Consider the following 23137-nt stretch of genomic DNA (forward strand, 5'->3'; position numbering starts at 1 on the left):
ATGAGGCAAGAGCGGGAGACCGTCACTCAGAACATCATGGAACATTTTGCGTCACTGCAAAGATAAACAGCATCAATTCTGCACTTTTGTTTTTTCTCTGAATCATTAAAAAAATACTTTATCAGCTTAGCTTTCAACTACACAAATGTCTTTTCTAGACATTTTACGGCAAAAGTCCTGAGGCGAAGTCTACTGGCGATCATTTTAAAATTTAAAAGTTGATCTGCAGAGGTTAGCGGGAAAATTCAGAAACAATTGAAACCAGAAGTTTATATATATATATATATATATATATATATATATATATATATACATATATATATATATATATATATATATATATATATATACATATATATATATATAATTTTCTCTGTCTGAAGTTAAATCGCACCAAACCTCTCTTGCTTCAAGTCAGTTAGAAATACCAAAATTATTTGTATTTGCTTGATGCCACAATGAGAGAATGTCAGATATTTATCTATAAAAGCAACAAATATACTGAAAAAAATATAATGACAGACTTGATGTCTTTGAAATGTAAAGCTTACATCCAGAATGATTCCCGCCTCTTTAAGCAATGAGGGAAAGACCACAGGATGATGTCATGACTTTGGAAACTTCTGATAGGTTAGCTGACGCATTCAAATGAGTATGGGGGGAAATTTTCTGCTATAATTTGAGAGCACACATTTTGAGTTTGAAAGCAGGGTTTTGTGTCTTGTTTTCAAACCTTTTAATACTTGTGCTTACATTTTCATTTTGAAAGCAAAATGAAAAAGTTTTTCTTTGTTACTTTGTGTCTTTCTTCTCAAAACCTGTAATGCTTGTGCTCAAAACTTCTGCTCTCTTTCAAATATTCACTGTGCTCTCTCAAACCTTTCTCCTCATGCTCAAAAATTTGTCTCTGCTTAGATCAAATCTCCGCATGCAACCCTCCCTGCGAGCAGAGACAAATTTTGAGCGTGAGGTTTGAGATAGCACAATGGCTAAAAAAAAAGTTTTGAGCACAAAACTCAAAACTTTTGTGCTCATGTTTTGAGAAGAAAAACACAAAGTCCTGCTTTCAAAATGAAAATGTAAGTGCAAGTCTTAAAAGTTTTGAGAACTAAAGATATGAAAATCCTGCTTTCAGATGGAAAATGTGTGCTCTTGAATTATGGCAGATAAATTTCCCAAAAGATGAGGAAATGTATGTAAAATTAAGAAATAAGTATCTGACATATTCTTTTTCTCATTATTGTGGCATTTGTTAAATAAATGTTTTGTGATTCCCACTGATGCAAAACAGGAGAAATTTGGTCTGATTTCACTTCAGTGAAAAAAAAAAAAAGTATTTTTATCTATGTAAACTTCTGCTTTCAACTGTAGCTGAGATTGAAGCCGCGTCGTAATGAAACCATTTCGTAAATTGTCGATTCTATACACACTTAAAACGCGTAAATTGAATTTCAGAGAAAAATCTAATTAGGGAAACGTTTTTTTTTTTTGTTTTTTTTTTATTCAACAGCACAATAAATGAATGTATAGTTTCTTAACAGACATGGTCATATGAGGATGCATGAAACAAGTAATCCGAAGAAGCTCTATGGGTTCTAGACGAGTGAGTATAGAAGAAACCCAAAAACTGGTCTGCTTTAAAACATGCAATGTATGGTTCTTCAAAAATCATTTTGTGCTTACAGAGTTCCACTTCAGGGGCGGGAGACGAGGATGGTACATGAGAACTTGTCCTTTAGTCACTCCGTCCTCACCACTAATGGAGGAAGGCAGCTGGACTTGGTAGGAGACTGGGTTAGGTAATGCACCGCTGCCTTTTTTTTTTTTGTTTCTTTTCATTTACCGATTACATACATGAGTTTGTCTACATTTCAAAAATACAAAAATATATATTACCTCTGTAGTTATTCAAGGAAAGCATTTGCACATGTAATAGCGTCTTGTTACCTTCATTCAGACTGTACCTCACACGAGTAACGAGATCGTTTCTGTACATAAAATTCAAGTAAACGACGTCAGACGAGAAAGGAGAGGGAGGCGTTCATGTCTGAGGAGTTCATGCGTGACAATGTGGAGATGACAGGAGATAGTCGTTTAGAGGGGGAGGGGTTTCGGGATCGTGCTTCGCCATGATGGGGTTTGGCTTCCTGAGCAGCAGAAAAGGCCAAGGGGACTTTGGAGACGAGGAGCTTCCTAAACGCGTGGAGACCGACTGATCCACCGGGGAAAAGGAAATGAAAGGTTTGCAAGTAAGACATGGGCTGGTGTCAGGCTGCCATGGTAATGATTGGATAGAGCACTCAGGCAAAAATGTGGTTTTCCGAGTAAACATGGTCCGTTTAAAAGGTTTTAAAAGGACCTTTTAAGTACTTATAAAGTCATTCAAAGGAATTTAAAACTGCCTTATCAGACTTTTATTAAACATTTTTCTTAAAAATGTTTTATTGTCCTGACGTGGAATAAAACTGTGGTCATAGTGTCATCTGCAGAAATAACCTGGTCAGAAACAACCAACCAGAGTCAGGAGGAGGATCTTAGTGATGTCAATCACTCTCATGTACGCGCTGCTCACACCCTTCCCCCTTGCTCACTGCTACGCTACAGCTAGTTAGCATAGCCACCGCTGACGGTGACAAGTTTTCTGTAGCCGGAAATTGTTTTTCCCGCCATTAGCACAGCTAGCCTACATGAGGGTGATTGACAGCGCCAAGGCCCTCCTTCTGGTTCCGATTGGTCGTCTGCATTCCTGCAGTAGGATCAAGTGGAGAAGACAGAGGAGCTGGATTTTTTTTTTTTTTTTTCAGATTATCTGTCTTATATTACACCTTTGCGACATGTTTTTAAAACATGCTGCAGATTTAACGTTTTAACATTTCTGTAACTTTTTTAGGAGCAGCACCTAATTTCACCCATGCCTACTTGAAAACTTCAGAGAATGTCACCTTTCTTTCTAAATCGGAAGATGAAGAAACAGAATGAGGCATAATAACGCACAAGGCTTCGGCGAAGAGGAAGAGAGAAACAAAAAGGGGTGGGATTCCAAAGCGTTTCCTCCACACAGTTCGTTCTGCTGGGAGGAAGAAGCAGTAGACTTTAGTGTTCCGGGGAAACGGTTTCGCTTCTTCTGCTCCCCCCCCCAGAGGCAAGCCGTCTGTCCGTCCATCACCGTCACGGTTCTGAGTATCCTTAGGGAGCTTTCATTCGTTTTCTAGTATACAGTACATGTTAGAGCCACAACTTGCATAGTGGAACAGAACATCAAGCTAAAGGAACATCACACACACTTTTTTTTTCCCTCCTGTGTTTCAACGCTGGACAAAAAAAAAAACTGAGTGGAGCTAGGTGATGTGGGGGGTTTCCTCTAGCTCTGCTGGGTGGGTGCGACAGTAATACTGACAGACAAAACAAATACTGCAGAGATCAGTGCTATGTGTACACACAAAACATGGAATAGTAGTGACTGGGTTTTTTAGGCTGTTTAAAATAAGACTGCTCTGTAGTGGGGTTTTGAACACACACACACACATATTATATTTATATTTATATATATATATATATATATATATATATATATATATATATATATATATATATATATATATGGTACTTTGGCTCAGTAGAAAATTCTGTTATAAAGAAATATGTGCACCAAATGCATATAAGCAGAGATATAGTGCTGTAGAAAACTCAGTCACGCGGCGCGCTCACGAACACGTCACCGACGACTTCCAGGTTCAGTCTCGTAGTGTGCTGCTGCGGAAAATGTGAAATTTTTCAGACCACAGATCGTTGAGTGTTGTTGACGGTTCTGCTGCGTCGTAAACCAGGAGGCGTTCTGTCCTTTTCGGGGTCGGGGTCACCTTCATCAAAACAAGGTAGTAGAAAACGCTTCAGTCAGGTCGTCTTCAGGGAAAGCTCTGGCTGATGGTTGGAGATGTACGGGAAGGAATAAAAAGTAAGAAAATATTCTTTTGTGTCTGTATGTGTACACACACACACACACATATATATATATATATATATATATATATAAAGATCAGCGCCGTTCAGGTTCTCTCTACTCATTCTGTTTGTATGAGAAACGTCACCGTTGCTTCTCAAAGTCATCATTAAGGGAAAAGAATATCTCGACTTGGATTAATCGATGCTTTTAGGTGTTCATTTTGTCTTCAATGCAGGCTTTTTTTTTTTTAAAGCATCTTTGTTTTTGTTGTCTAGCTCAGCGGCTATAACCAGACCTTCACGTGGTTTTGGGAAGGAAACGGAGTCCTCTCAGTTCATGGCGTGCTGGCGGATGGTGTGGAAGATCCAGTCCATCTTGGTGGTCCAGCCGCCGTGATGGGCGTCGTTCATCTGCTTCATGAAGTAGTCGAGCGCCTCCTGCTCGGACTTGTCCAGGGCCAGGGTCTTCCTGATGTAGGCGATGTCGTCGAATGACTGCAGCTCTGGCATGCCCGAGCCCAGCATCATGGAGAACAGGTTGATGAAGAGGTTGGCGTGCTGCCGGATGGCCAGGTAGGCCTTGTAGCACATCTCCTGGAACCTGAGAGGGTTGGTGAGCAGGGTGGGCAGGGGTCACAATAAGCAATAAAACAATTAGTTCATTGGACAATAAAATAATTGTTTTTGTCTCCAGTAGATAAATGTTCTCAAAATTAAAAGCTGGACTTTTCTGCTGCTGGAAGAAAGGCTAATTGTGCTTTTCATCTTTCCCAGAGCTGCCGATAAATTCCCCCATGTCTGCGTCCCGGACCGCTCCCATTCGATCCACTCCAGCAATCTCACCTTTCGAACTCTCTGGTTTTTGTACACTCCTGCGTTCCTTTGCTGATGACGATCAAGAAGTCCTGCGTGAGAACAAACGGGACCCGCTCTCTCTTGTACCCGAACTTCTTCTTTTTGTGGTCGAGGAAATGGCCAAAGTCTATGTGGAACAGCTGCGAACGCACAGCAGTAATGTTTGATCATTACAAAAAAAAACAACAAACAAAACAAAACAAAAACAAAAAAAACAGGGAGTTTTTAGGTGCACCTGAGAACAAAAAGAGGTTTTCCCACCTGTCCGTCGTCTTTCACCATGATGTTGCTGTTGTGTCTGTCTCCAATGCCGAGGATGAAGGTGGCGACGCAGTAGCCGGCGCACGACCGGGTGAACAGATCGATGGCCTGGTCGTACCTAACAGAGGGAAAAAATAAATAACAACCAAATAAATCGTTCAATTGAAGCTGTTGGTGTCTTTGTGGTGCAAAATGGCTTGCAAAAGTATTCACACCAAATTAAATTTTTTTCACATTAGAATTTTAGGTGGCAGACCAACACAAAGCAAAGCATCACTATGAAAGTAAAGGAATAATGTTGTTTTCGAAATAAGATAAAAAATAAATAAATCAAATCAAAGTTGTGTCGCATTAACATCCACGAGTATCATGCTAAGAAAAAAAATTAAGAGAAAAAAATTAAGATGGTAAGAAAAAGTCGTACGAGATTGACGTCACAATATTAAGAGTAGTCGTGATAATGTGAGAAAAAAAAGTCGTACGACAAAAGTCCCAATATTATGAGAACAAAGTTGTAACTATTTCTTAAAATATCAGAAAATATTTTTAAAAACTTGCTTTTTATTTCAATTGTTACAATTTTTTTATATACTTTCCAAAAACGTAAACAGAAAATCTCATCAATCGATAAAATTGATTTGTAATGGCACAAACACGTGGAAGTGGCTGCTCAGCTGATCAAATTGGGTCCAAAACATGGTGGTGACAGCATCATGCTGTGGGGATGCCTTTGTCTTTAGCTGGAACTAACGGGCAGAGGTTCAACTTACAGCAGGGCAAGATACAAGCCAGAGCTACAAGTCAGATCAACGCACATTAATGTGTTAAAACGGCCTAGTCTAAGCTCAGACCTAAATGTAATTAAGAATCTGTGCTAAATCTTGTTCAATCAGATAGAAAGTGTGGCTTTCCTTCACAGTGTGAACCACTTCCTGTTGTTCCGTCTTATAAAATCCAATAAGTTTGTGTGAGAACAAACATTAAAAACGATTCAAAGGGTGTGAATACTTTCTACATATCAAGTTTTCCCGCTGCTCACATTTCCCCCTTGTTCTTATCCTTGAGCCACTGGTGCAGAGCGTGGCTGTTGAACTGCAGCGCCCCCTTCAGGCCTCCTTTGCACTGGATCTGCATGATGGTGTGAGAGTTCCTCACCACTTCGATCAACCCCACACAGTCACCGATAGACAGGCAGCCGTACGGCAGCATCCTGAGAGAAAAACACGGAAACGCAGACAGAGATGACAGGCTTGTTCACAGAATGGGAGGGGCAGACGAATCTGCCAGCATGTAGAAAAAGTAAAAATTTAAAAAAAAAGAAACGGGACTGAAAGCGTGCGCCTGCGTCTCCCGCTGTCATGAGGAAGTGAGCGGCCTACCTGAGATCAAGGCCCTGGTTCTGCCAGATGTTCTCCATTATCCTAATGATCTGCAGCGTCAGCATGTCCTGCCTCAGATCTGCGGAAGCACCGAGGTGAACAACTGAATATTAGCCGCTTTGATCAGCAGCTCTGCGCCGCTCTTTGTGGGAGCGGAGTCGTTAAAGTCAGGCCGATCTCACACGAGCTGCAGCCGAGTGTGAATCAGACACGCTTCTAAAAGAGCAGGGGAGATGGATATGTGTGTACGTGTGTGTGTGTGTGTGTGTGTGTGTGTGTGTGTGTGTGTGTGTGTGTGTGTGTGTGTGTGTGTGTGTGTGTGTGTGTGTGTGTGTGTGTGTGTGTGTGTGTGTGTGTGTGTGTGCATGCGCTGTGACACACCCTGCAGGATTTAACTGGATGCTGCACCGAGTGAGAGAGAGCAAGAGAGGCAGGACTCACCGTCTCCATTTTTGAAGATGATTTCGTTGTTCTGGAAGAGAAGTTCGGACATCATGTCCGGGTTTTCCCAGTTCAGCCAGAGAGGTCGCTTTGCCGATGACATCATCCGACATTCCTCCAGGCTGAAAGAAACATTTTTCAGTGAAAAACCAAGAAAAAACAGTCGGCTTTTCAGAACTATTCAGTCTCTCCTCATGAGTGCTGCGGCTGTAGAACTTACTGTACGTCTGCATCCTCCAAGAGTTGGTTCATTATGTCCCCAAATCACATAAACAATATTTACTTTAGAAATTGATTAATCAGATGAAAAATTTGCTCATTTTGCATATTTTTAATTTGACCACTTAACCTTATTTTATACAATATTAGAAATACATTAAAAAGACACAAATATTTATTCTTTTTTAAATAAGAAAAACATTTTATTGCCCAACATGCAATCACTTAGCATTCCTTTAGTGAACGTTTGATCATTTCAAGTAAGGTGGGTCTGCTGCTAAAAAATTACATCCAACATATTTTTAATTTTTACTTTTTTTTTTTTTTTTTACAGAATTTGAACCATGCGAAGCTAAAACTGGCACTTGAGGAGTTCTAAGTAGAATATTTTTACAAATATTTTTTTTTATCTCTAGTGCAAAATGTTGATGTTTTGGGTAAAATGATTAATTACAACTGATCCGATTAATCACAATAAATCAACTAATCAGAATTAATTAAAAAAAAGCATTAATCACAATTAATTTGATTAATCATGATTGATCCAATTAATCACGACTGATCCGATTAATCAGATCAATTGATCAGAGGTTAATTGGATTAATCACAATTAATCCAATTAACTGTTTCAGCCTTAAACTGCAGACCGGTGTGCTGTTTCGCTGTGAGAGGTCAGAGGGCGTACCGGAGGTTTCCCAGCTGATGTGCCGGGTTGAGCGGAGAGGTAAAGCTTTGTAGTGCATCCATGTAGTCAGGCCTCTTCATCTGCTCGACCAGAAACTTCATTTGGACCTTTTAGGAGATGAAAGAGAAATCAGTCACTTCCATAACTCTGATGTAAACGCTACAGCTCAAACTCATCTGCAACATTTACCGTCTACAACACATTGATTTTTTTTTCTTTTTTGTATGAGAATGCACCCCCTGGTGGCCATATGTGAGGATTACAGCCATAGTGTTGATTGTAAGATTATGAGCTACAAATAATTAAAAATGTAACTACAGTTAACAGTTTCATGAAGCCAAAAATCTGAGTTTGGCAGCTGATCTGCGTTCAGATATATTTCACGAATAAAAGAGAAGTGTTGCACACATCCTCTCCTGATCCGCAGCTCCACTTGGCTGGGACACAATCAGGACAATCCGCTTTGGCAGCCGCAGCTCGGAGTTTGGACACAAGTAAGCACAGAAAGCAGAACGGTGTCACAGACACAGACATCCTCGTTACAGGGAGCTGACTTCCACAAGAAGATGTGAGCAAAAGTGGAGGTAAGCCTAAACGCTGCAACAGCAGCTTTTCATGCGACTTCTCTCATGCGCATTTAAAGGCTGCGATTAGAGCTGAGTGAAATACTAGAAGCGCATTTCCTACAGCCGTAATTGTGTGCCTAGGAAGACGTCCAAGTCAAAGCCCACACACTGTAAAAACACTAAATCTTACCAAGTTTTGTTTTTCAGTCTAGTTTCTAGTGAAAATGTCTTTGCACACTTGAATACAAAACAACTAACTTGAAAGTAATTTTTCAGCAAAATATAGTAGCTCGTTTTAAGTAAATAATTCCTTAATATATGAAAGTACGAGTTCCACTGGGAGATTATTTCATTTATAACAAGATGGGTTTTTTCATGTTATGAATGAAATAATAATCAGTGGAACTAGTACTTTAAAAAAATTATATTAAAGCATTATTAGCTAAAATATGCTAGTATATCTTGCTGAAAAATTACTTGTAAGTTAGTTTGTCTTATTCTAGGTGTGCTAAGATGTCTGAACAAGAAACTACACAAATATACTGGGTGACCTTGTGTTTTTATTGTGAGTTTGTCGAAAAGCAACTGAACTCAACGTGTCACCAGATCAGATCATCAACATGGACGAAGCTCCGCTCAACTTCAACAATTTCTAAATACATGTGACTTATGCTCCGGTGCATCTGGTGGATGTTTTTTCACTTCATACCACATTTTGTGACTAACTGGACTTATAGTCCGAAAAATATGGTATATTATTTTAGCAGTGGAATAACTGTTATCCATTTGAAATTAAAATAATTAGAACAATATACTGCAAATACATTGTCACTTCGATATCATATTGCAAAGAATTGTTTGGAGAGAAGCATTTGTTGGCCAATATATTTTACAATTGCTGAAGTTTTTTTTTTTTTATGCTAATGTAATATTAAACCAGTAGGACAGAGTCTCATGTAGAGGTGGGCATTTAGTATTGTGAATCATTTATCGTGATAAATTTCTTATAAGAATTTAGATTTATCACCGTCATAATAAATTCAAATTAATGATGAAAAAAACAACCAAAACTGTCTGAATTGTCGGTTTCAGTATTTTCTCCTCTGTTTATTTGATAAGAGTATTAATGAATAACAATGAATTTGAAAACATGATTAAATCCAATTGAGCAATACAAATCACACCTCTTTATGTGACTGGTGTCCTAAACAAGCTCTTAATAAATGGGAATGTTTTTCAAGTGCTGCATTTGTGTTTGTGGGTCTGTAATTGCTGTGGCATGCAGTCACAGCCATTATAAAAAAGAAGTAGTTAATAGTTTGTACTGTCACTTTTATCGTTACTGCAATAGTACCACAAAATATTGTGATCAAACTTTCAGTCCATGTCTCCAATCCCAAGCCTCACAGCAGCAAAAGCTCAAACTACTGTAAAAATGCTAAACTTCAGAGTTGGAAGAATGGACTAGAAAGATGGAGAGAAAACCAACATATAATGCACTTGATATCGCAATATTTGCCAATATTAATGCATGATTTTTTTCATAACATCATGCAGTTCAAAAATCTAATCATGTCATACATTCTTGTTTTATATTTTTGTGTGAACAGAGTGAAAACTTGGTATTACCCCCACCTAGCCTAGTGTGGGGTGAGGCTAAGAATATTCAATGTTCAATATTCAATGAATATTCAATATGCCGAAGCCTGCACAAATCTAATAATATTTACTGTTCCCATTCAAGCAGCGCCTATCCTCCAGTTAGCGGAGATCTAACACTCTCGTGGCAGCTCTGTCTCCGGGTCGGTCCAGATGTTGCGGAGGATGAACCCGCACCCAGCGAGGATGAAAGGGAAGCAGCTGCCAGCTGTCGGGTTACCTTCTGCGCCTCGTCTTTTTTCTCCTGCTTGAGCAGGTCGGTGAGATTGATGAGCTTCTCCATGGCCTCCACCTGCCGGCTCAGGTGCTTCAGATACATGCCGCATGCCCGGCAGTACGACTCCAGCAGGAGGCCGAAGCGCTGGCTCACCGTCTTGTTGTGCATCTCTGATCTTCACACACACAAGGAAAAAAAAAAAGAGGAAGTTTTAGGAAGTTAGGTGATGATGCCATCATGTTTAGCGGGACATCATAGACGGATGATTTGAAAAACTATCATCGGATCGCTAGGTCACTTTCAAAAAATCTAATTTTGCCCAAATTTTTGGCCCCAGACTCGAAAACTAGCAAATTTCAACTACAGGGGGACGATATGGACTTAAAGTTTCATTATGATATTTTGTGGTATGATTGTGATAATGATAAAAATGACCATAAGAACAATTTCTTACTTCTTTTTAAGGAAATGGTATGGCTGCAGCAATGTGTCACAGCAGTCGTAGCCCCACAAACACAAATACTGCCCTTGGAAAACTTTCCACTTTTTGGACGCCAGTCACATTAAACTGCATACAGTAACTGCATTAAATGATGTTTTCAAGTTTATCAATATTTATTAATAATCTACTTTTTCTAGAAAGTAGTACAAATAATACCGACAATACGGACAGATTTTAATAGGAATTTATCCTGGCAGCAATAACAAGAAATGTATCTCAACAAACTGTAAATGATACGGTTAACAATGCAAAATTGATTAAATAAAAAATGCAAAATTGAGTTATTTGCAATTTTTTTGTTTTACCTGCTCAACAATAAACAAAAGTTTTATGAAATCTGTATATCAAAAATCTGAAACATAAAACATGTGTGGGTCTGGACAAATGATAATAATGTCATTTTGAGACCATTTTCAACTAATATATTGATAACAGCACAATAATGCAAGTTTATTCTCTCAAAAACTAAAAAAGTTTAAGTTTCCACAGATCACTCCAAAACCTGGAAAACATTTAAAATGTCCAAAATATAAAACACAACAACCAAAAACACCAAATAAAGAGAAAATAAAAAATGTGAAGGTTAAAAAAACATAAATGTAATGGATTATAAAAACTTTGTAAACAAAACTGCCCTTCGGAAATTACAGAGCTTGTTTATTTATCGTGCGATTAATTGTTTTCATACTTCCAGGCAGAAATGAACTCACTTTAAGTGCCAGAAGAAGAAGTGTCCTATCCTCTGATTGGTCAAAGCCTTTTTCAGCAGGAAGCGTGCAAGCGGGTTGTCCAGGTACTGCTCATACTTCAGAACCTGGACACAGACAACGTGGAAAACCAACTTCATCGTCCTGCTCCTCGGCTCCTGGTGACGGCGACGCGGCAGGGACCCGGTTCTCCTCCGCCTGACTCACCTGGACCAGCTGGATGAGGTACTGCGACAGTTTGTCGTCGGTTAGATATTTCTCAAGGCACTTCACGGCGAACTCTCGGATCATGGGGTCGGGGAAGTTGCAGTCCAGCAACTCCATGGCTTGTTCTGGCTTAATGGCAGGCCAGTCTTTGAGAAGGCAATACATCTGGGATTTACAAAGAAATAAAAAGGGTTTAAACTCAGACTGTCTGTGTTAATTCTCAGTACTCAGCCACGCCCTTAACACCTTCCCACTCTAGCAGACTGACTACTGACCAGCTCTCCGTCTCACGGGTCCGAAAAGACTCCAATTCTCGGGTATTACCGCAGATAAGAATTTAGAGAACTTTTATTTAAGCTGGGAGCGGAGATGACTCGTCCAAGTTCTAACTACCTTCATCCAGACGTTATGCCCCGCTTCAGTTCATAGCCCAGACATCGGAGTAGCCCCGCCGATGTCCGAACTCATAAACCACACCTGTTCACGGTAGCTCATCTCCTAATAATTAACGTGCACTTGGTAACCGACTTGGATAATTTTAGTGACTAGGAATAAGTCCCAGGGACATTATTTATCTGAACTAAAGAACGTAAGAAGCCACCATAAGTTACTAGGACCATAAACATTAATTTTACATTGACCAGAGAAATTAAATCTAGATGACTCAATTAATTTAACTGTCCACAACTTCAAATTAGACTTTAGTATTTTATTAGCAAGCTTTAGCAGGGGAAAAAGACATACAGCATTTTAATAAAAAATATAAAAAATTAAAACTTTTAAGAATCATCTGAAATTACTCCTACTTCTATCCCTACGCTGTGTCTTAATCTAAATAGAGGCTTTGGGGGGAGGCAGTAATACTCCCCCCAAACGTCTCCAGCCGATCGGGTCTGTCCGCATGTGAGGATGTCCACTCACCTGCGCGACCTCGTCTCTGGAGTTCCACTTCACAGCCAGGAGGATCTTGGGAAGGATATCTGGGATGTTGATGCAGTAATGTCTGGAATAAAAGAAGGTTTGAGGTTAGTCCCACATGGGCAACTTGAAGTATTTTCCATCATTCAAAGAAAAAAAAAAAAGGAAAAAAAAGAAAAACAGAGCAAAGATTTTGTGGTTAATTTCCGAGTTGTAAGATTCAGATTTTAGCCAGCTTTTAGAACTGTAAGCAAGTAATTTTTTTTTCATACACAAGTTAAAAATTTAACTGTCTAATTCCATTGAATAAAAAAGGCAACTGAACTCACGTGAATAAATTGGTTCACGCGACAAGTCATTATCAAACACGACCTGCCACGATCGTCTAACCACTTCCTGTTGCCGGTTTCTTCCTGCTTTGCGCCAGTGGCACCATCTGGTTGTTGGTCATGTGATTTGTGCGATGTGAACAGTGTTTCCATTGCAGTTTTGAGAAATAAACCAATTTCGATACCACCTCCTCCTAGCAGCAAAACATTTTAACGGCAAAAGTTTTTTCAAAATTGCAGTGTTTCTATTACGCACATTTATTGGCAAAAATATCAAATTATATCGTCAATGAAAACGCGGCGACTGAAAGTCGACAGCAGCAGGTAACTTGACAAGGACATGGGGTGGAAGTACTAGTATAAAATCAAACTAAAAGGAAACATAAAAAGCGCCATATCGAAAGAGGTAACATATAAATGGTATATTGGTAAATATCAGGCATTGGCCATAAATATGTTCATATCAGTTGTCGATATCAGCCCAAATGTTCAAAGCGGTCCATCCCTGAAAGAAGCTGCATGACGAACAGAACAGGTTTTTCCACCAGAACCTAAAGCTTGAGGTCCAACTCCCTCATGGCGTTCTGCCATGTTTCACTGAAAAACGCCTTTAGAATTGAACTGAAAACAGCTGCGGATTTCCACACCAAAGACCACTGGTGACCAATGAAAACTGGTTACCAGACGATTTCTAACCCATCAATGTAGAGCACAGACAGATAGATGTACCTGTGACTCCACAAAAAGTCCTTCTCCTGCTCAGTGATCTCAGACAGAGGGTCCCGGTTACACACTTGGCGCAGCTGCTCATTATCGCTCTCAGTCAGGGGTTTGTCCCGTGCCAATCTGTTGCTCTGCGGAAACCAGATGTCAAACACTTTAATACCCCAAACTCCTTCACCAACACGCTGAATCTACAGTACGGTCCTGCGTTTGCCAGCTTCTCCTGACGTTATTATCTTACCAGGCCGGGGTGTGAGTAATTAAAGCCGAGCTCCCGGGAAATGTTCCAGTTGGCGTGATCCTCGATCATGCTCATGTCAGGGAACTTGACTGGGCAGCTGAAGTGGTCGAACTCCAGCTCCAAGCAAGGGGTTTCCTGTGTGAGGGAGGGGGAAGGGGCTCAATCAGGGAGTTCACTACAGTCAGACAGGTGTCTGCGTCAACGGGTCACTCATTAAAGGTCAGCATTTTGTGTTTTCCAGCCACATCGTATCATTTTATAGCACAATCAAGTAACTATGTTTCCTTAAGTTGTTATAAAAATGCTGTATATATAAAATATGACTTAAAAGAAACTTGACTTCCTAATTTAACGCCTTGAAATTGAGCAACTGTCTCTTTAAGAAGCCCCTGCTCGTTCTCCTTCAGGAAGTCATCACAACATGGCTCCTCAATTAAATCTTTAACTACATTTTTACCAGCGTTGCACTGAGAAGTAGCTCGTATAATAAGCTGAGCAGGTGCTCAGTTCCACCAAGTGTTTGCTAATTGCTGCTGACTAGTCTGAAGGAGCTGAGTGGAGAAATCTGCAATGCAGAAGCTCTGAAGCTTGGAAACTGCAACTCAGAGGAGGAGCTTCTTTCTCAAAGGCGGGGCTAGGTCCACCCAGGTGTTTTCACAGCTGAATGGTTGCTATGGGAGATTAAACAAACATCAAGGCAACACTCCAGGTATGTTTTTGATGAGGGAATAACATTACAACATGATGTAAAGCTAAAAAAGGTCAGTTTTACATAATACTGCCTCTTTAAGGCCAGCTTTGAAAAATCCAGTCATCAGGCTCAAATGTAAGCAGCCAATATGTCGTAAAAGACATGAAAAGATCACATTTATGCACATCATTTCCATTTCTTTCAAAACAACCGCTACGGATAAGGTCAGACTTATAACTGTATCCAGAGGCCAAAGAACCGTACCGCTGAGCGCTCACCTTGTTGGGGTTGGAGCCTGTGACACCGATGGGGTTGAGCAGATCCTCCAGGCCGTGTGGGACTGGCCACAGGTTGAGAGCCATCTTCCCCGCTACCAGCGTGTGTGTGTAGTCAAACAGGTTGATGTTGCCCCAGGCCAGGGGACAATGCTCCTGCAGGAAAAATGCCGATGACGAGATAAGTAGGAAAATGTTTCCAAACGGCTCTGGCTCGGGGCTACGGAGCACAATCCCTGTTTAAACATTCAAACATTAAAACACCTCTCCTTTTATTGGCTTCTGATTGGAGCGGGATGGTCGGCTCTGAGGTGGAACAGATGTTAAACATATAGAGACTTTTGTCAAAATGAGTGTCTGAATGAAAAGCAGGCCAGCAAAACAGAGAAAGGTTGTTATGTGTTGCTTTCGAACGTCCTGACAGTAATTTATTGCGGTGAGACGGTGGAGGAAAAATGGAGAGCTGCAGATAACTGGCAGCGTATCTTTAGCTCCTTTCATTCCACAGTGGAAAACTACAGCCCATCCAAAAACAAAGGCCCGTCTGAGCCGCTCCTTAAATTATGAAAAATCGATTCATGAATTTGACTCTTCTTGTTTTCACCTAAAGAGATTTACGCAGAACATAAATCCATATTTTATCTTTTCAAATTCCTTTTATATGCTAGTATATACGTTCATTGAGACATACAGACAGCGTTGCAAAACATTATATTAAATCTCAATCACAAACTTTCTTGTATTTTCTTGACATTTTATTGCATGTAGCAGGCCAACAAAAAAAATTGTGAAGAATGTTTAGTGGAAGGAAAAAAGTCACCCGGCTCTCAGGTTGTCATTTAGAAGACAACATTCCAACCTCTACAACATCTGAAACAGTTTAATGGCCACTCTGAATCTGTGCAGCCCTACTACGCATGCAGCCAGCACTACAACAGATCGAAGCATATTCCGGTGTTGGAACGGCCTAGTCAAAGTACAGATTTAAATGTGGTTCAAAATCTGTGGCAGCACATGAAAGGTGATGTTTACACACATTTTCTGTGGATTCAGGACAAGTTTCAGATATTTTCGCAAAGTTCTTTGTTGAATCCCTTTTGCTGCGTGTCTAGATTTTAACTTCTATAAGCAAAGAACTGACTCCGGCAGCTGAATGCATGCCATGTTTTCAGATTTTTACTTCTTAAAAAATAATTTCTTTAAGAATTGACTATTTTTCCTCCACTTGACAAACCATTTCTCTATCGCATAAAGGCCCGATAAAATGACTAACTGGTAAACGGATTAAGTTCACTTAGACCACATTCAGCCAGCGGCTCAAGCAGACACACACACATCCAGATCCATATTCTAAAACAATTGATAACAACAATTCTTTGATCAAATCATTCATGACCAAGAAAACCCCCAGGGTCAAAGTTTCTGTGTGAAGTTTCTTGGCTGACCTCTTTAGCTCCCTTCCTTCCTTTGACGGAGCAGATGGAGAGGCAGAGTCGAGCGGCTCTGGGAATTTCTGTGACGTACATGTCGTAGGTCAGCCACTCGTTCCACCTGAAATCAGAAGGAAACGAACGAGCAACTCCGTTAACAAAATGAGACCTGGAGATGTAGGTATCATTAATTTAGCGCAGTGCACCACAGAAAAGGAAAGATAACGCATTGAAAAATGCATTAGCTTTTTCAATGAACACGTGATTTCAATTTAAATCACACGTAACTAAATTTTTTATTTAATAAAGCGCCACAATTGTGAATTTGTGTTTTATTGACATTTGCTGAATATTGACAAAGTTTTGTGCACGTTTGTAATAGAAATGCAGCTAACGTCGAAGCACAGCGCAGAATCTCAGAACATGAAGCGCTCTCGTTCAGCCTCCTTACCTGGGATTAGAGCAGGGGACGCGCTGAGTGTTGACGTTGTCGCACAGCTGCTCCCCACCATGGTAGATCCCAGTCCTGACGTAGATCTGCAGTAGGAAACGAGAGAAAGTTGAAGCAGGTAATAAACTAACAAAAACAGCTGAAACCAGAAGTTTACATACACTACATAAAAAGACAGAGCTCATTTTTTTCCTCGCTGTCTGACATGAAACTTTCCATCATTTTAGCTTCGTTGGGATTACCAAAAATTGTTTTTATTTGCTAAAAGAAGAGACAGATCAGCAGCTCTACCTTGTCTATGTCTCTGATGTTTACATTGACGTAGGTAGCGCAGAGGATCCTGATCCTCAGCGTCCCATTGATTGTCCAGAGACACTTGGTGGTCGTCTCGCCGTTCATATAGGGCGTCGCCGTGGAGATCCGCCTGGCGTACGACGGCATGGTGAAGTTCTCCATGGGCAGCTGGGAATACAGGCTCTCTTTGGACATCAGCATCAGGTTGGGCATCCTTCCCAGCATGATGCAGCTGCGGATATACTGTAGAGCACAGCGAGAGGTGAAATGAAGCTAATTCAAAGTTCCCACTCAGCCGTTAATGAATGCTGAAAAGCGCGGAGCGGGATACCTTGTACTGACTCAGGGGGTATTTCTCCAGTAAGTACTCGTCACAGCCGCAGACTTTGAGGATGTACTTCCCCTGGTACTCCTGGACGCACATCTTCAGCTGCTCCTGAGTGAGCAGCATGCTTCGCGTCTTCTTCCGGATGGCTTCGGCGATCACCTGCTCGGGCACGCAGTCGTGGTTGATCTTCAGGGTGTACTTCTGCTTGTCATTGCTGGGCGAAACGATGACCCATATCACCACGATAATCTGGCCTGAAGGATAGAAAAAAAGCGCAGCAAAAGCTGTTCTGTAAAACAGGAATTTCCAGTGTTCATTTTGAATTGTTATATTTCAGCTTTTTAAAAAAAAAAAACAATGAGGGTTCATCTACTTCCTAGACACATAATGCCATTTAATAGCACAATCAACTGACTATGTTACCTTCAGTTGCTATGGAAATAACGCACATATCGAATATGACTTAAAAGAAATTTGACTTTGTATCTGATGCCTTGAAATTGGCCAAGTTAGCTATCCAGGGTACGTTAACAGCTAGTTACCGGTGGCATCAACCAACCACCTGCTGAACACAATAAAGATGTCTGAGTTCAACGCAAACTTTTGTGTGACAGGAAAGTCCAGCAAGAAAAAAATACATATAGTCACCATTCTAAGTCTTTTTACTTTTTTTTGCCAAAAGTGATTTTTTTCCACATAAGATATCTTTTGGCAAAAATCACATAGGCCATCATTTTAAGGAAGGTGAAAATATACAAGATTAAGCAGTCCTTCCATGGCAAAATGTAAGACCTGTGATTGATGTATTTAAGCCCAACTTACATTTTTAATGAATTTATGACATTTTAAAGCCTTAATTTTAGAAACATAAATTTCAGACTGGCTCTGTGACTCCAGCTCCAAGGCAGAGCTGTGGGTAAATAGATGGTGCTTTTTATGAACCAGCGCTCAGGCACCCTGAATGGTTGCCATGGGAGATTCCAGGATTCCTCAAACATACGTGAATGATTCAAAGCAACATTCCAGGAACATTTAAATGACGTTAACAACATAACGTCATATAAACCTCAAAAAAAGATTTTGCATAATAATGCCCCTTTAAGAAAAATCACAGAGGATAAAAACTGACATTAAAAGGCCAAAGATTTACAAAATGAATGAAACGACAAAGGACACTGGACGCAAAGTGTGTCTGATGTGTTGAATTCTCCAGGATGCGGTAACCGCTCGGTGGAGCGTCTCACCTTTATCTAGTTTATTGTAGATGTGCCTGGGAAGCTCTGCGGACGATTCCACGTTAGGCGGGTAGACGTACAGCGCTCTGCTGTGGGGGCCGTTGTTGTCTCTGAGGTCCACGGCTTCTTTGCAAACATTTAAAATGTTCCTTCTGAAGTCCTGCACTTCGGAGTCCTTTACCAAATCAAACTCGCATATGGGCATTCCGATGGCGAAGCCTGCAGATAAACAGAGAACAGATCGCAATCAGACACTTGCTCAACATGCTGCGTGTCCCGGCAGCGCTGACAGGAGCCCACCTATTTCTCTGTTGAGGATTTTCTCCTCTCTGTTCCCCACTGGCTCGATGACTTTGAGGAAAGCCTGGAAGAGCCTGAGATCACACAACCTCCTGGTCTCGTCGTAAAACTCCTCGCGCTCGGCCTCCTGCGTGACGCTGACGAAGATGTAGGAGCTCTCCTCCTGCAGCAGATGGTAGAGCGGGTACTTCCTGGCTTCCTTGAAGAGCTCGTGTTTGACCGTAATGAGCGTAGCCTCCCGGAGACACTCCAACGTGAGGATCATGCCGTTTGGCAGCAGGCAGTCCACAAGGATGCTGGGGGGCATCAAGTGCATCCCCCATAGTTCTCCGGAAGAGGGCCTGGGAGGCATGGCGGTCCCGGCGAATCCTGCCCGGCGATTTCCAGGTGAGAGCTATCAGCTGACTGAGAGGCAGGAAAAAATAAAATAAAACAATTATGTAAGAAATCACAGAACGATGGCTGACCTTTTAAACACAGCAGATATTATACTAACATTTCCTCCAGATAATACACATGTTCACCTCCAGGTATATTATTAACATTTCCCCCCCCAAAAAACTCAGAAATAGAGAAATAAAGGAGAACTGTTTGGAGAAATTCTATTCAAATTCAAAAATACTTTATTGATCCCAAAGTTAAAATTAAATGTTAATTTATCATATTAATTCAAGATCCTTCCTGACTGAAGGCAGAAATGATCTCCTGTAGTGGTCTGTATTACGGTGAATATGAAGAAGCCTCTGACTGAAGACACTCTGTTTTACTATGACTGTCTTATAAAGAGGATTTTCAAAGTTCTTCATAAATTTTCTTGATTTTAAGTAAATAAAAACCTCGTAGATGTAGGCAGGAATCAAACAGCATTTTTTTTACCCATTACTTTCATTGAACCATTGTGAGTGTGCTGCACAGAATGATACAGAAATCTCATGTTAGAATGTAAAATATTTTAATTCATTACATAGACTTTAATTAATTACATAATTAATCTACTTTGATTTCATTATTTTTTTAACATACAAAAGTCCCAAGCCGGAAGCTTTGTATTCTCGTTTCTGGTACACCCGTAAATCTAATGCGCAAGCTTAAAAAAGTTTAAGGAACAATAAATATATCTGTTATTGAGCTCTTACTTCTATTTATTCAACTATTTAGCAGCATAAATGGTTTTTGAATTGAAAATGCTTCTTATTTTGTTTAATTAAAATGAATTGCAATTAATCAATTACCTGTTGATTCATTTTAATTGAGTCCCAATACTAAAATTATCAACTTTTAAGTGGGTCCAGTTACTAATTTTCAGTGTATGCACTATTTCATCATGATCGACTCTGATTTACCTGGATCGATGTTCTACTCGCCTAGCCTGATCCGTTGTAAGCTAGCCACTACAAAAAAAAATCTAATCAGGTTTTCATTACTGAGTGGCTTAAACAGGGAGACAGACAGGAAGGTGAATGTCTCCCTTCCGGGTCAAACAGAACAGTAGAGTGTTCTGCTTGACCCGGTTCTTTCTGAAAGGAAAATGTTGGGTTTAGCTTATTGGAGACCTCAAAGCTCAGATGAGCATCTTTCATTCTGCAGGGAGTACACACAAAGCTGTTGTTGTTTTGGTTCAGTACGGCTAAAAGCACCTAATTCATGCTAAGATACTAAAATGTCCTCCTCTTTATTCATGTCATGTTTGTTTTGAGATGATCCTGTTTAACTGTGTAATGCAGACAACTATTATTATTTTTTAACTTTTGGAAAGTTGCTACGATGCATAACCGTGGGCAACAAAAGATTGTTTTTACAACTGGGAGCAGCTGATTAGCATCTGAAAAGCTCAAATAATACCTGAACTATGACCCCAAATCTCAGAGGAAACTTTATGGATGCAGAGAGAGAAGCAGAGAGTTGAAAACTTCCTTTCCATCAATCATTAAAGAGGAGCGGCAAAAGTGAACCAAGTGGATTAGCATACTTGCTAACAACTGCAGGTGTTATCCATGACATGTTACTGTGGAATATTATCTCTGCTTTGCTGTTAGCATGTCATGGCAGTCACGAGGCAGTCATACAGCAACAGTCTTCAGTCAGAGGCCCTTTCAGATTCGTTACGAGACCGACTGCTACTGGAAAACCTCCCTGTGTGCAGCTTTACCAGCCAAAACGACTCTTTGAAGATATTTTGAAGTTATCATTCAGTCATTTAATTTCCGTTTGGGATGAATAAACGTATTGTTGAACTGAACTAAATTCTTACACACAAAAGTGAGGAAAATGTACATTTTAAATACCTTCAAGAAAAAAAAAACTATTTGCTAAAACTGTTATATGTCAGAGTCTACAGTTTTGGAGTTGAGAGATTGGTCACAAACTTTGCGATTGGTGGATCTCTAATCCCAACTGTGACATACAGGATTCTGTTAATCTATGGAGGATATAGGAAGATTATAGCTATAATCTCAAACTAAAACTGGCAAAGATCCACTGTATTCGGATGTTCCGGACCTTATTCATTTTTGTCCTGACAGCTATGAATATTGGTCGAAGGAGGTCACATTTGACTTTGTTTACAGACTTACAAAACTTCAGAATAAATACTGCTTACATAACATCGCACATTTGTGTTAGTCTTGTCCATTTGATGTGTTTTATTTTTTAAGTAAAGAAGTTATGAGTCCCATAAATTATCCCAAACGGGTTTATCAAATGCTTTAAAGCTGCCTTAATATATATCGATCATCTAGAAAGCTCTCCTTCTGTTAATTCAAGCAAGAAGAGTGACTTAGATTTTGTTTCACCTAATTTAGCTGGCACCTGGGAGTAGATGACCAAACCCTGCCGATAACAAACTACGGAAATGTTTTGGATATATAAAACAGAACGCAGAATGTTTATGTGTGTTTACGCAAAAGCTCCGACAAGTGCCCAGAAAAGTGGGTTTAAGGGACTTCAAACAGCATGTAAACAAACTCAGTAGCTCCCGAAGCCCAGCTGCATGCTGGCCAGAGGCTAACACGGCTGCGGTTTAGCTTTGGCAGCTGGACGAAACGCTTTCTCTACTTCTGCTGTTGTCTTTTTAAACTTTAGCTGGGTGTTGTTTCTTGGGGAGCTAGATGACCATACTAGCCAAGCTCACTAAGCAGATCAATGTCATTGGCAATATGACAACCTCGCCTCATACATGAGCTAATTTTAGTCTAACGTTAATATTTTTAATGTGCGCGAGCTAAAACTTGGCTGGGTGTGTGGGACTTTACAGTCGTTTGGGTGGACAGCGAAAGCGAACAAAATAAAGGAGAAACGAGGTAACAGTACCTGAGTTAGACTGCAAACGCAAACCGGTTAGCCGCGAAGCTAGTCAGCCAGCACCGTCATTAGCTGCGGCTAGCCCAGTTAATCCCATCCGTGCCCACTCGGGAAATCTCACGCAGCGGCGTTAATGTTATCCTCTGTCCATGAAGACGATAACCGTGGAGCAGAAAGCCCCGGTTCTAGCTGCTGGTGATTTTAGCAGCATGTTGGAGCGATATTAATTTATCATACTTCGTACTGTTCGTCATTGTGCTGTTCTGGAAACAAACTGTTCTGTTTCATAGCGCGCTATCTCCACACAGCTAGCCTGGATTGATGGGAATTTCGGCTCCGTTTTTGGGATCCGGATCGTTTGGCTCAACTGTACTAAAAGAGCCGACCCATTCGGTACCACAACGCCTTCACCTAATCGTTGTGGTGAATATTTCAACACTAGGTGTTGAAATATTTTTGGGATGATGTTTGTAAATACCGTCAGGATCAAATTTATGTACCGTGATTTGACTTTAAAAACAAAATAGGACATGATGAACAAATCCCATGCTTTTTTTTTTAGATAATTGTAAAAGAAAGTGAATTAAACAAACAAACAAACAAACAACTCCTTTTACTGGTTGTTATGTTTTTGCTTACAGTAGTAAAGGACTAACAAAATCTTTGAGCTTATTGCTCAGTAAAATATAATTTACTGACTATATGTGGACATTTATTTGTAAAACAACTTTAATCTCATAATCATTCAGTCTGACAGAGTATGCTCATCTATGCTTATTTTTTAATTCTAAAAAGAAAAAAATGTTTAAAAAAGCAATTAAATTCTTCCAAATTAAAATATTATTAATTTAATTAATGTTCTGAACCAACCAAAGCCATGAACACAAATGAGCCTCTAAAGTTTTATCACTTATGATTTTCTACTCATATGGAGTATGTCTGCTTTGTGCATCTAGAGATGGAAACTTTTGCTTATTATTCT

The 23137-nt window shown here is 40.1% G+C and overlaps 1 protein-coding gene across 1 annotated transcript; it reads right to left on the minus strand.

Annotated features, from left to right (window-relative positions):
• Window positions 1-1478: 1478 nt before the first annotated feature.
• Window positions 1479-22475, minus strand: LOC106920607 (phosphatidylinositol 4,5-bisphosphate 3-kinase catalytic subunit alpha isoform). The gene is made up of 21 exons (XM_014991727.2): window positions 22165-22475; window positions 18856-19260; window positions 18565-18774; window positions 17324-17574; window positions 16990-17235; window positions 16699-16784; window positions 16263-16368; window positions 14821-14973; window positions 13852-13986; window positions 13617-13741; window positions 12562-12643; window positions 11641-11805; window positions 11437-11540; window positions 10228-10399; window positions 7783-7889; window positions 6879-7000; window positions 6438-6516; window positions 6098-6268; window positions 5059-5176; window positions 4786-4937; window positions 1479-4543 (listed from the first exon to the last, which is right to left on the minus strand). Exons 2-21 carry the CDS (start codon window positions 19205-19207, stop codon window positions 4273-4275), a joined length of 3207 nt encoding a protein of 1068 aa, XP_014847213.2. The 5' UTR covers window positions 19208-19260; window positions 22165-22475; the 3' UTR covers window positions 1479-4272.
• Window positions 22476-23137: the final 662 nt, after the last annotated feature.

The sequence above is a fragment of the Poecilia mexicana genome, unplaced genomic scaffold (genome assembly GCF_051168715.1).
Source record: "Poecilia mexicana isolate PSO_F unplaced genomic scaffold, ASM5116871v1 scaffold_17, whole genome shotgun sequence".
Lineage (NCBI taxonomy): Eukaryota > Metazoa > Chordata > Actinopteri > Cyprinodontiformes > Poeciliidae > Poecilia > Poecilia mexicana.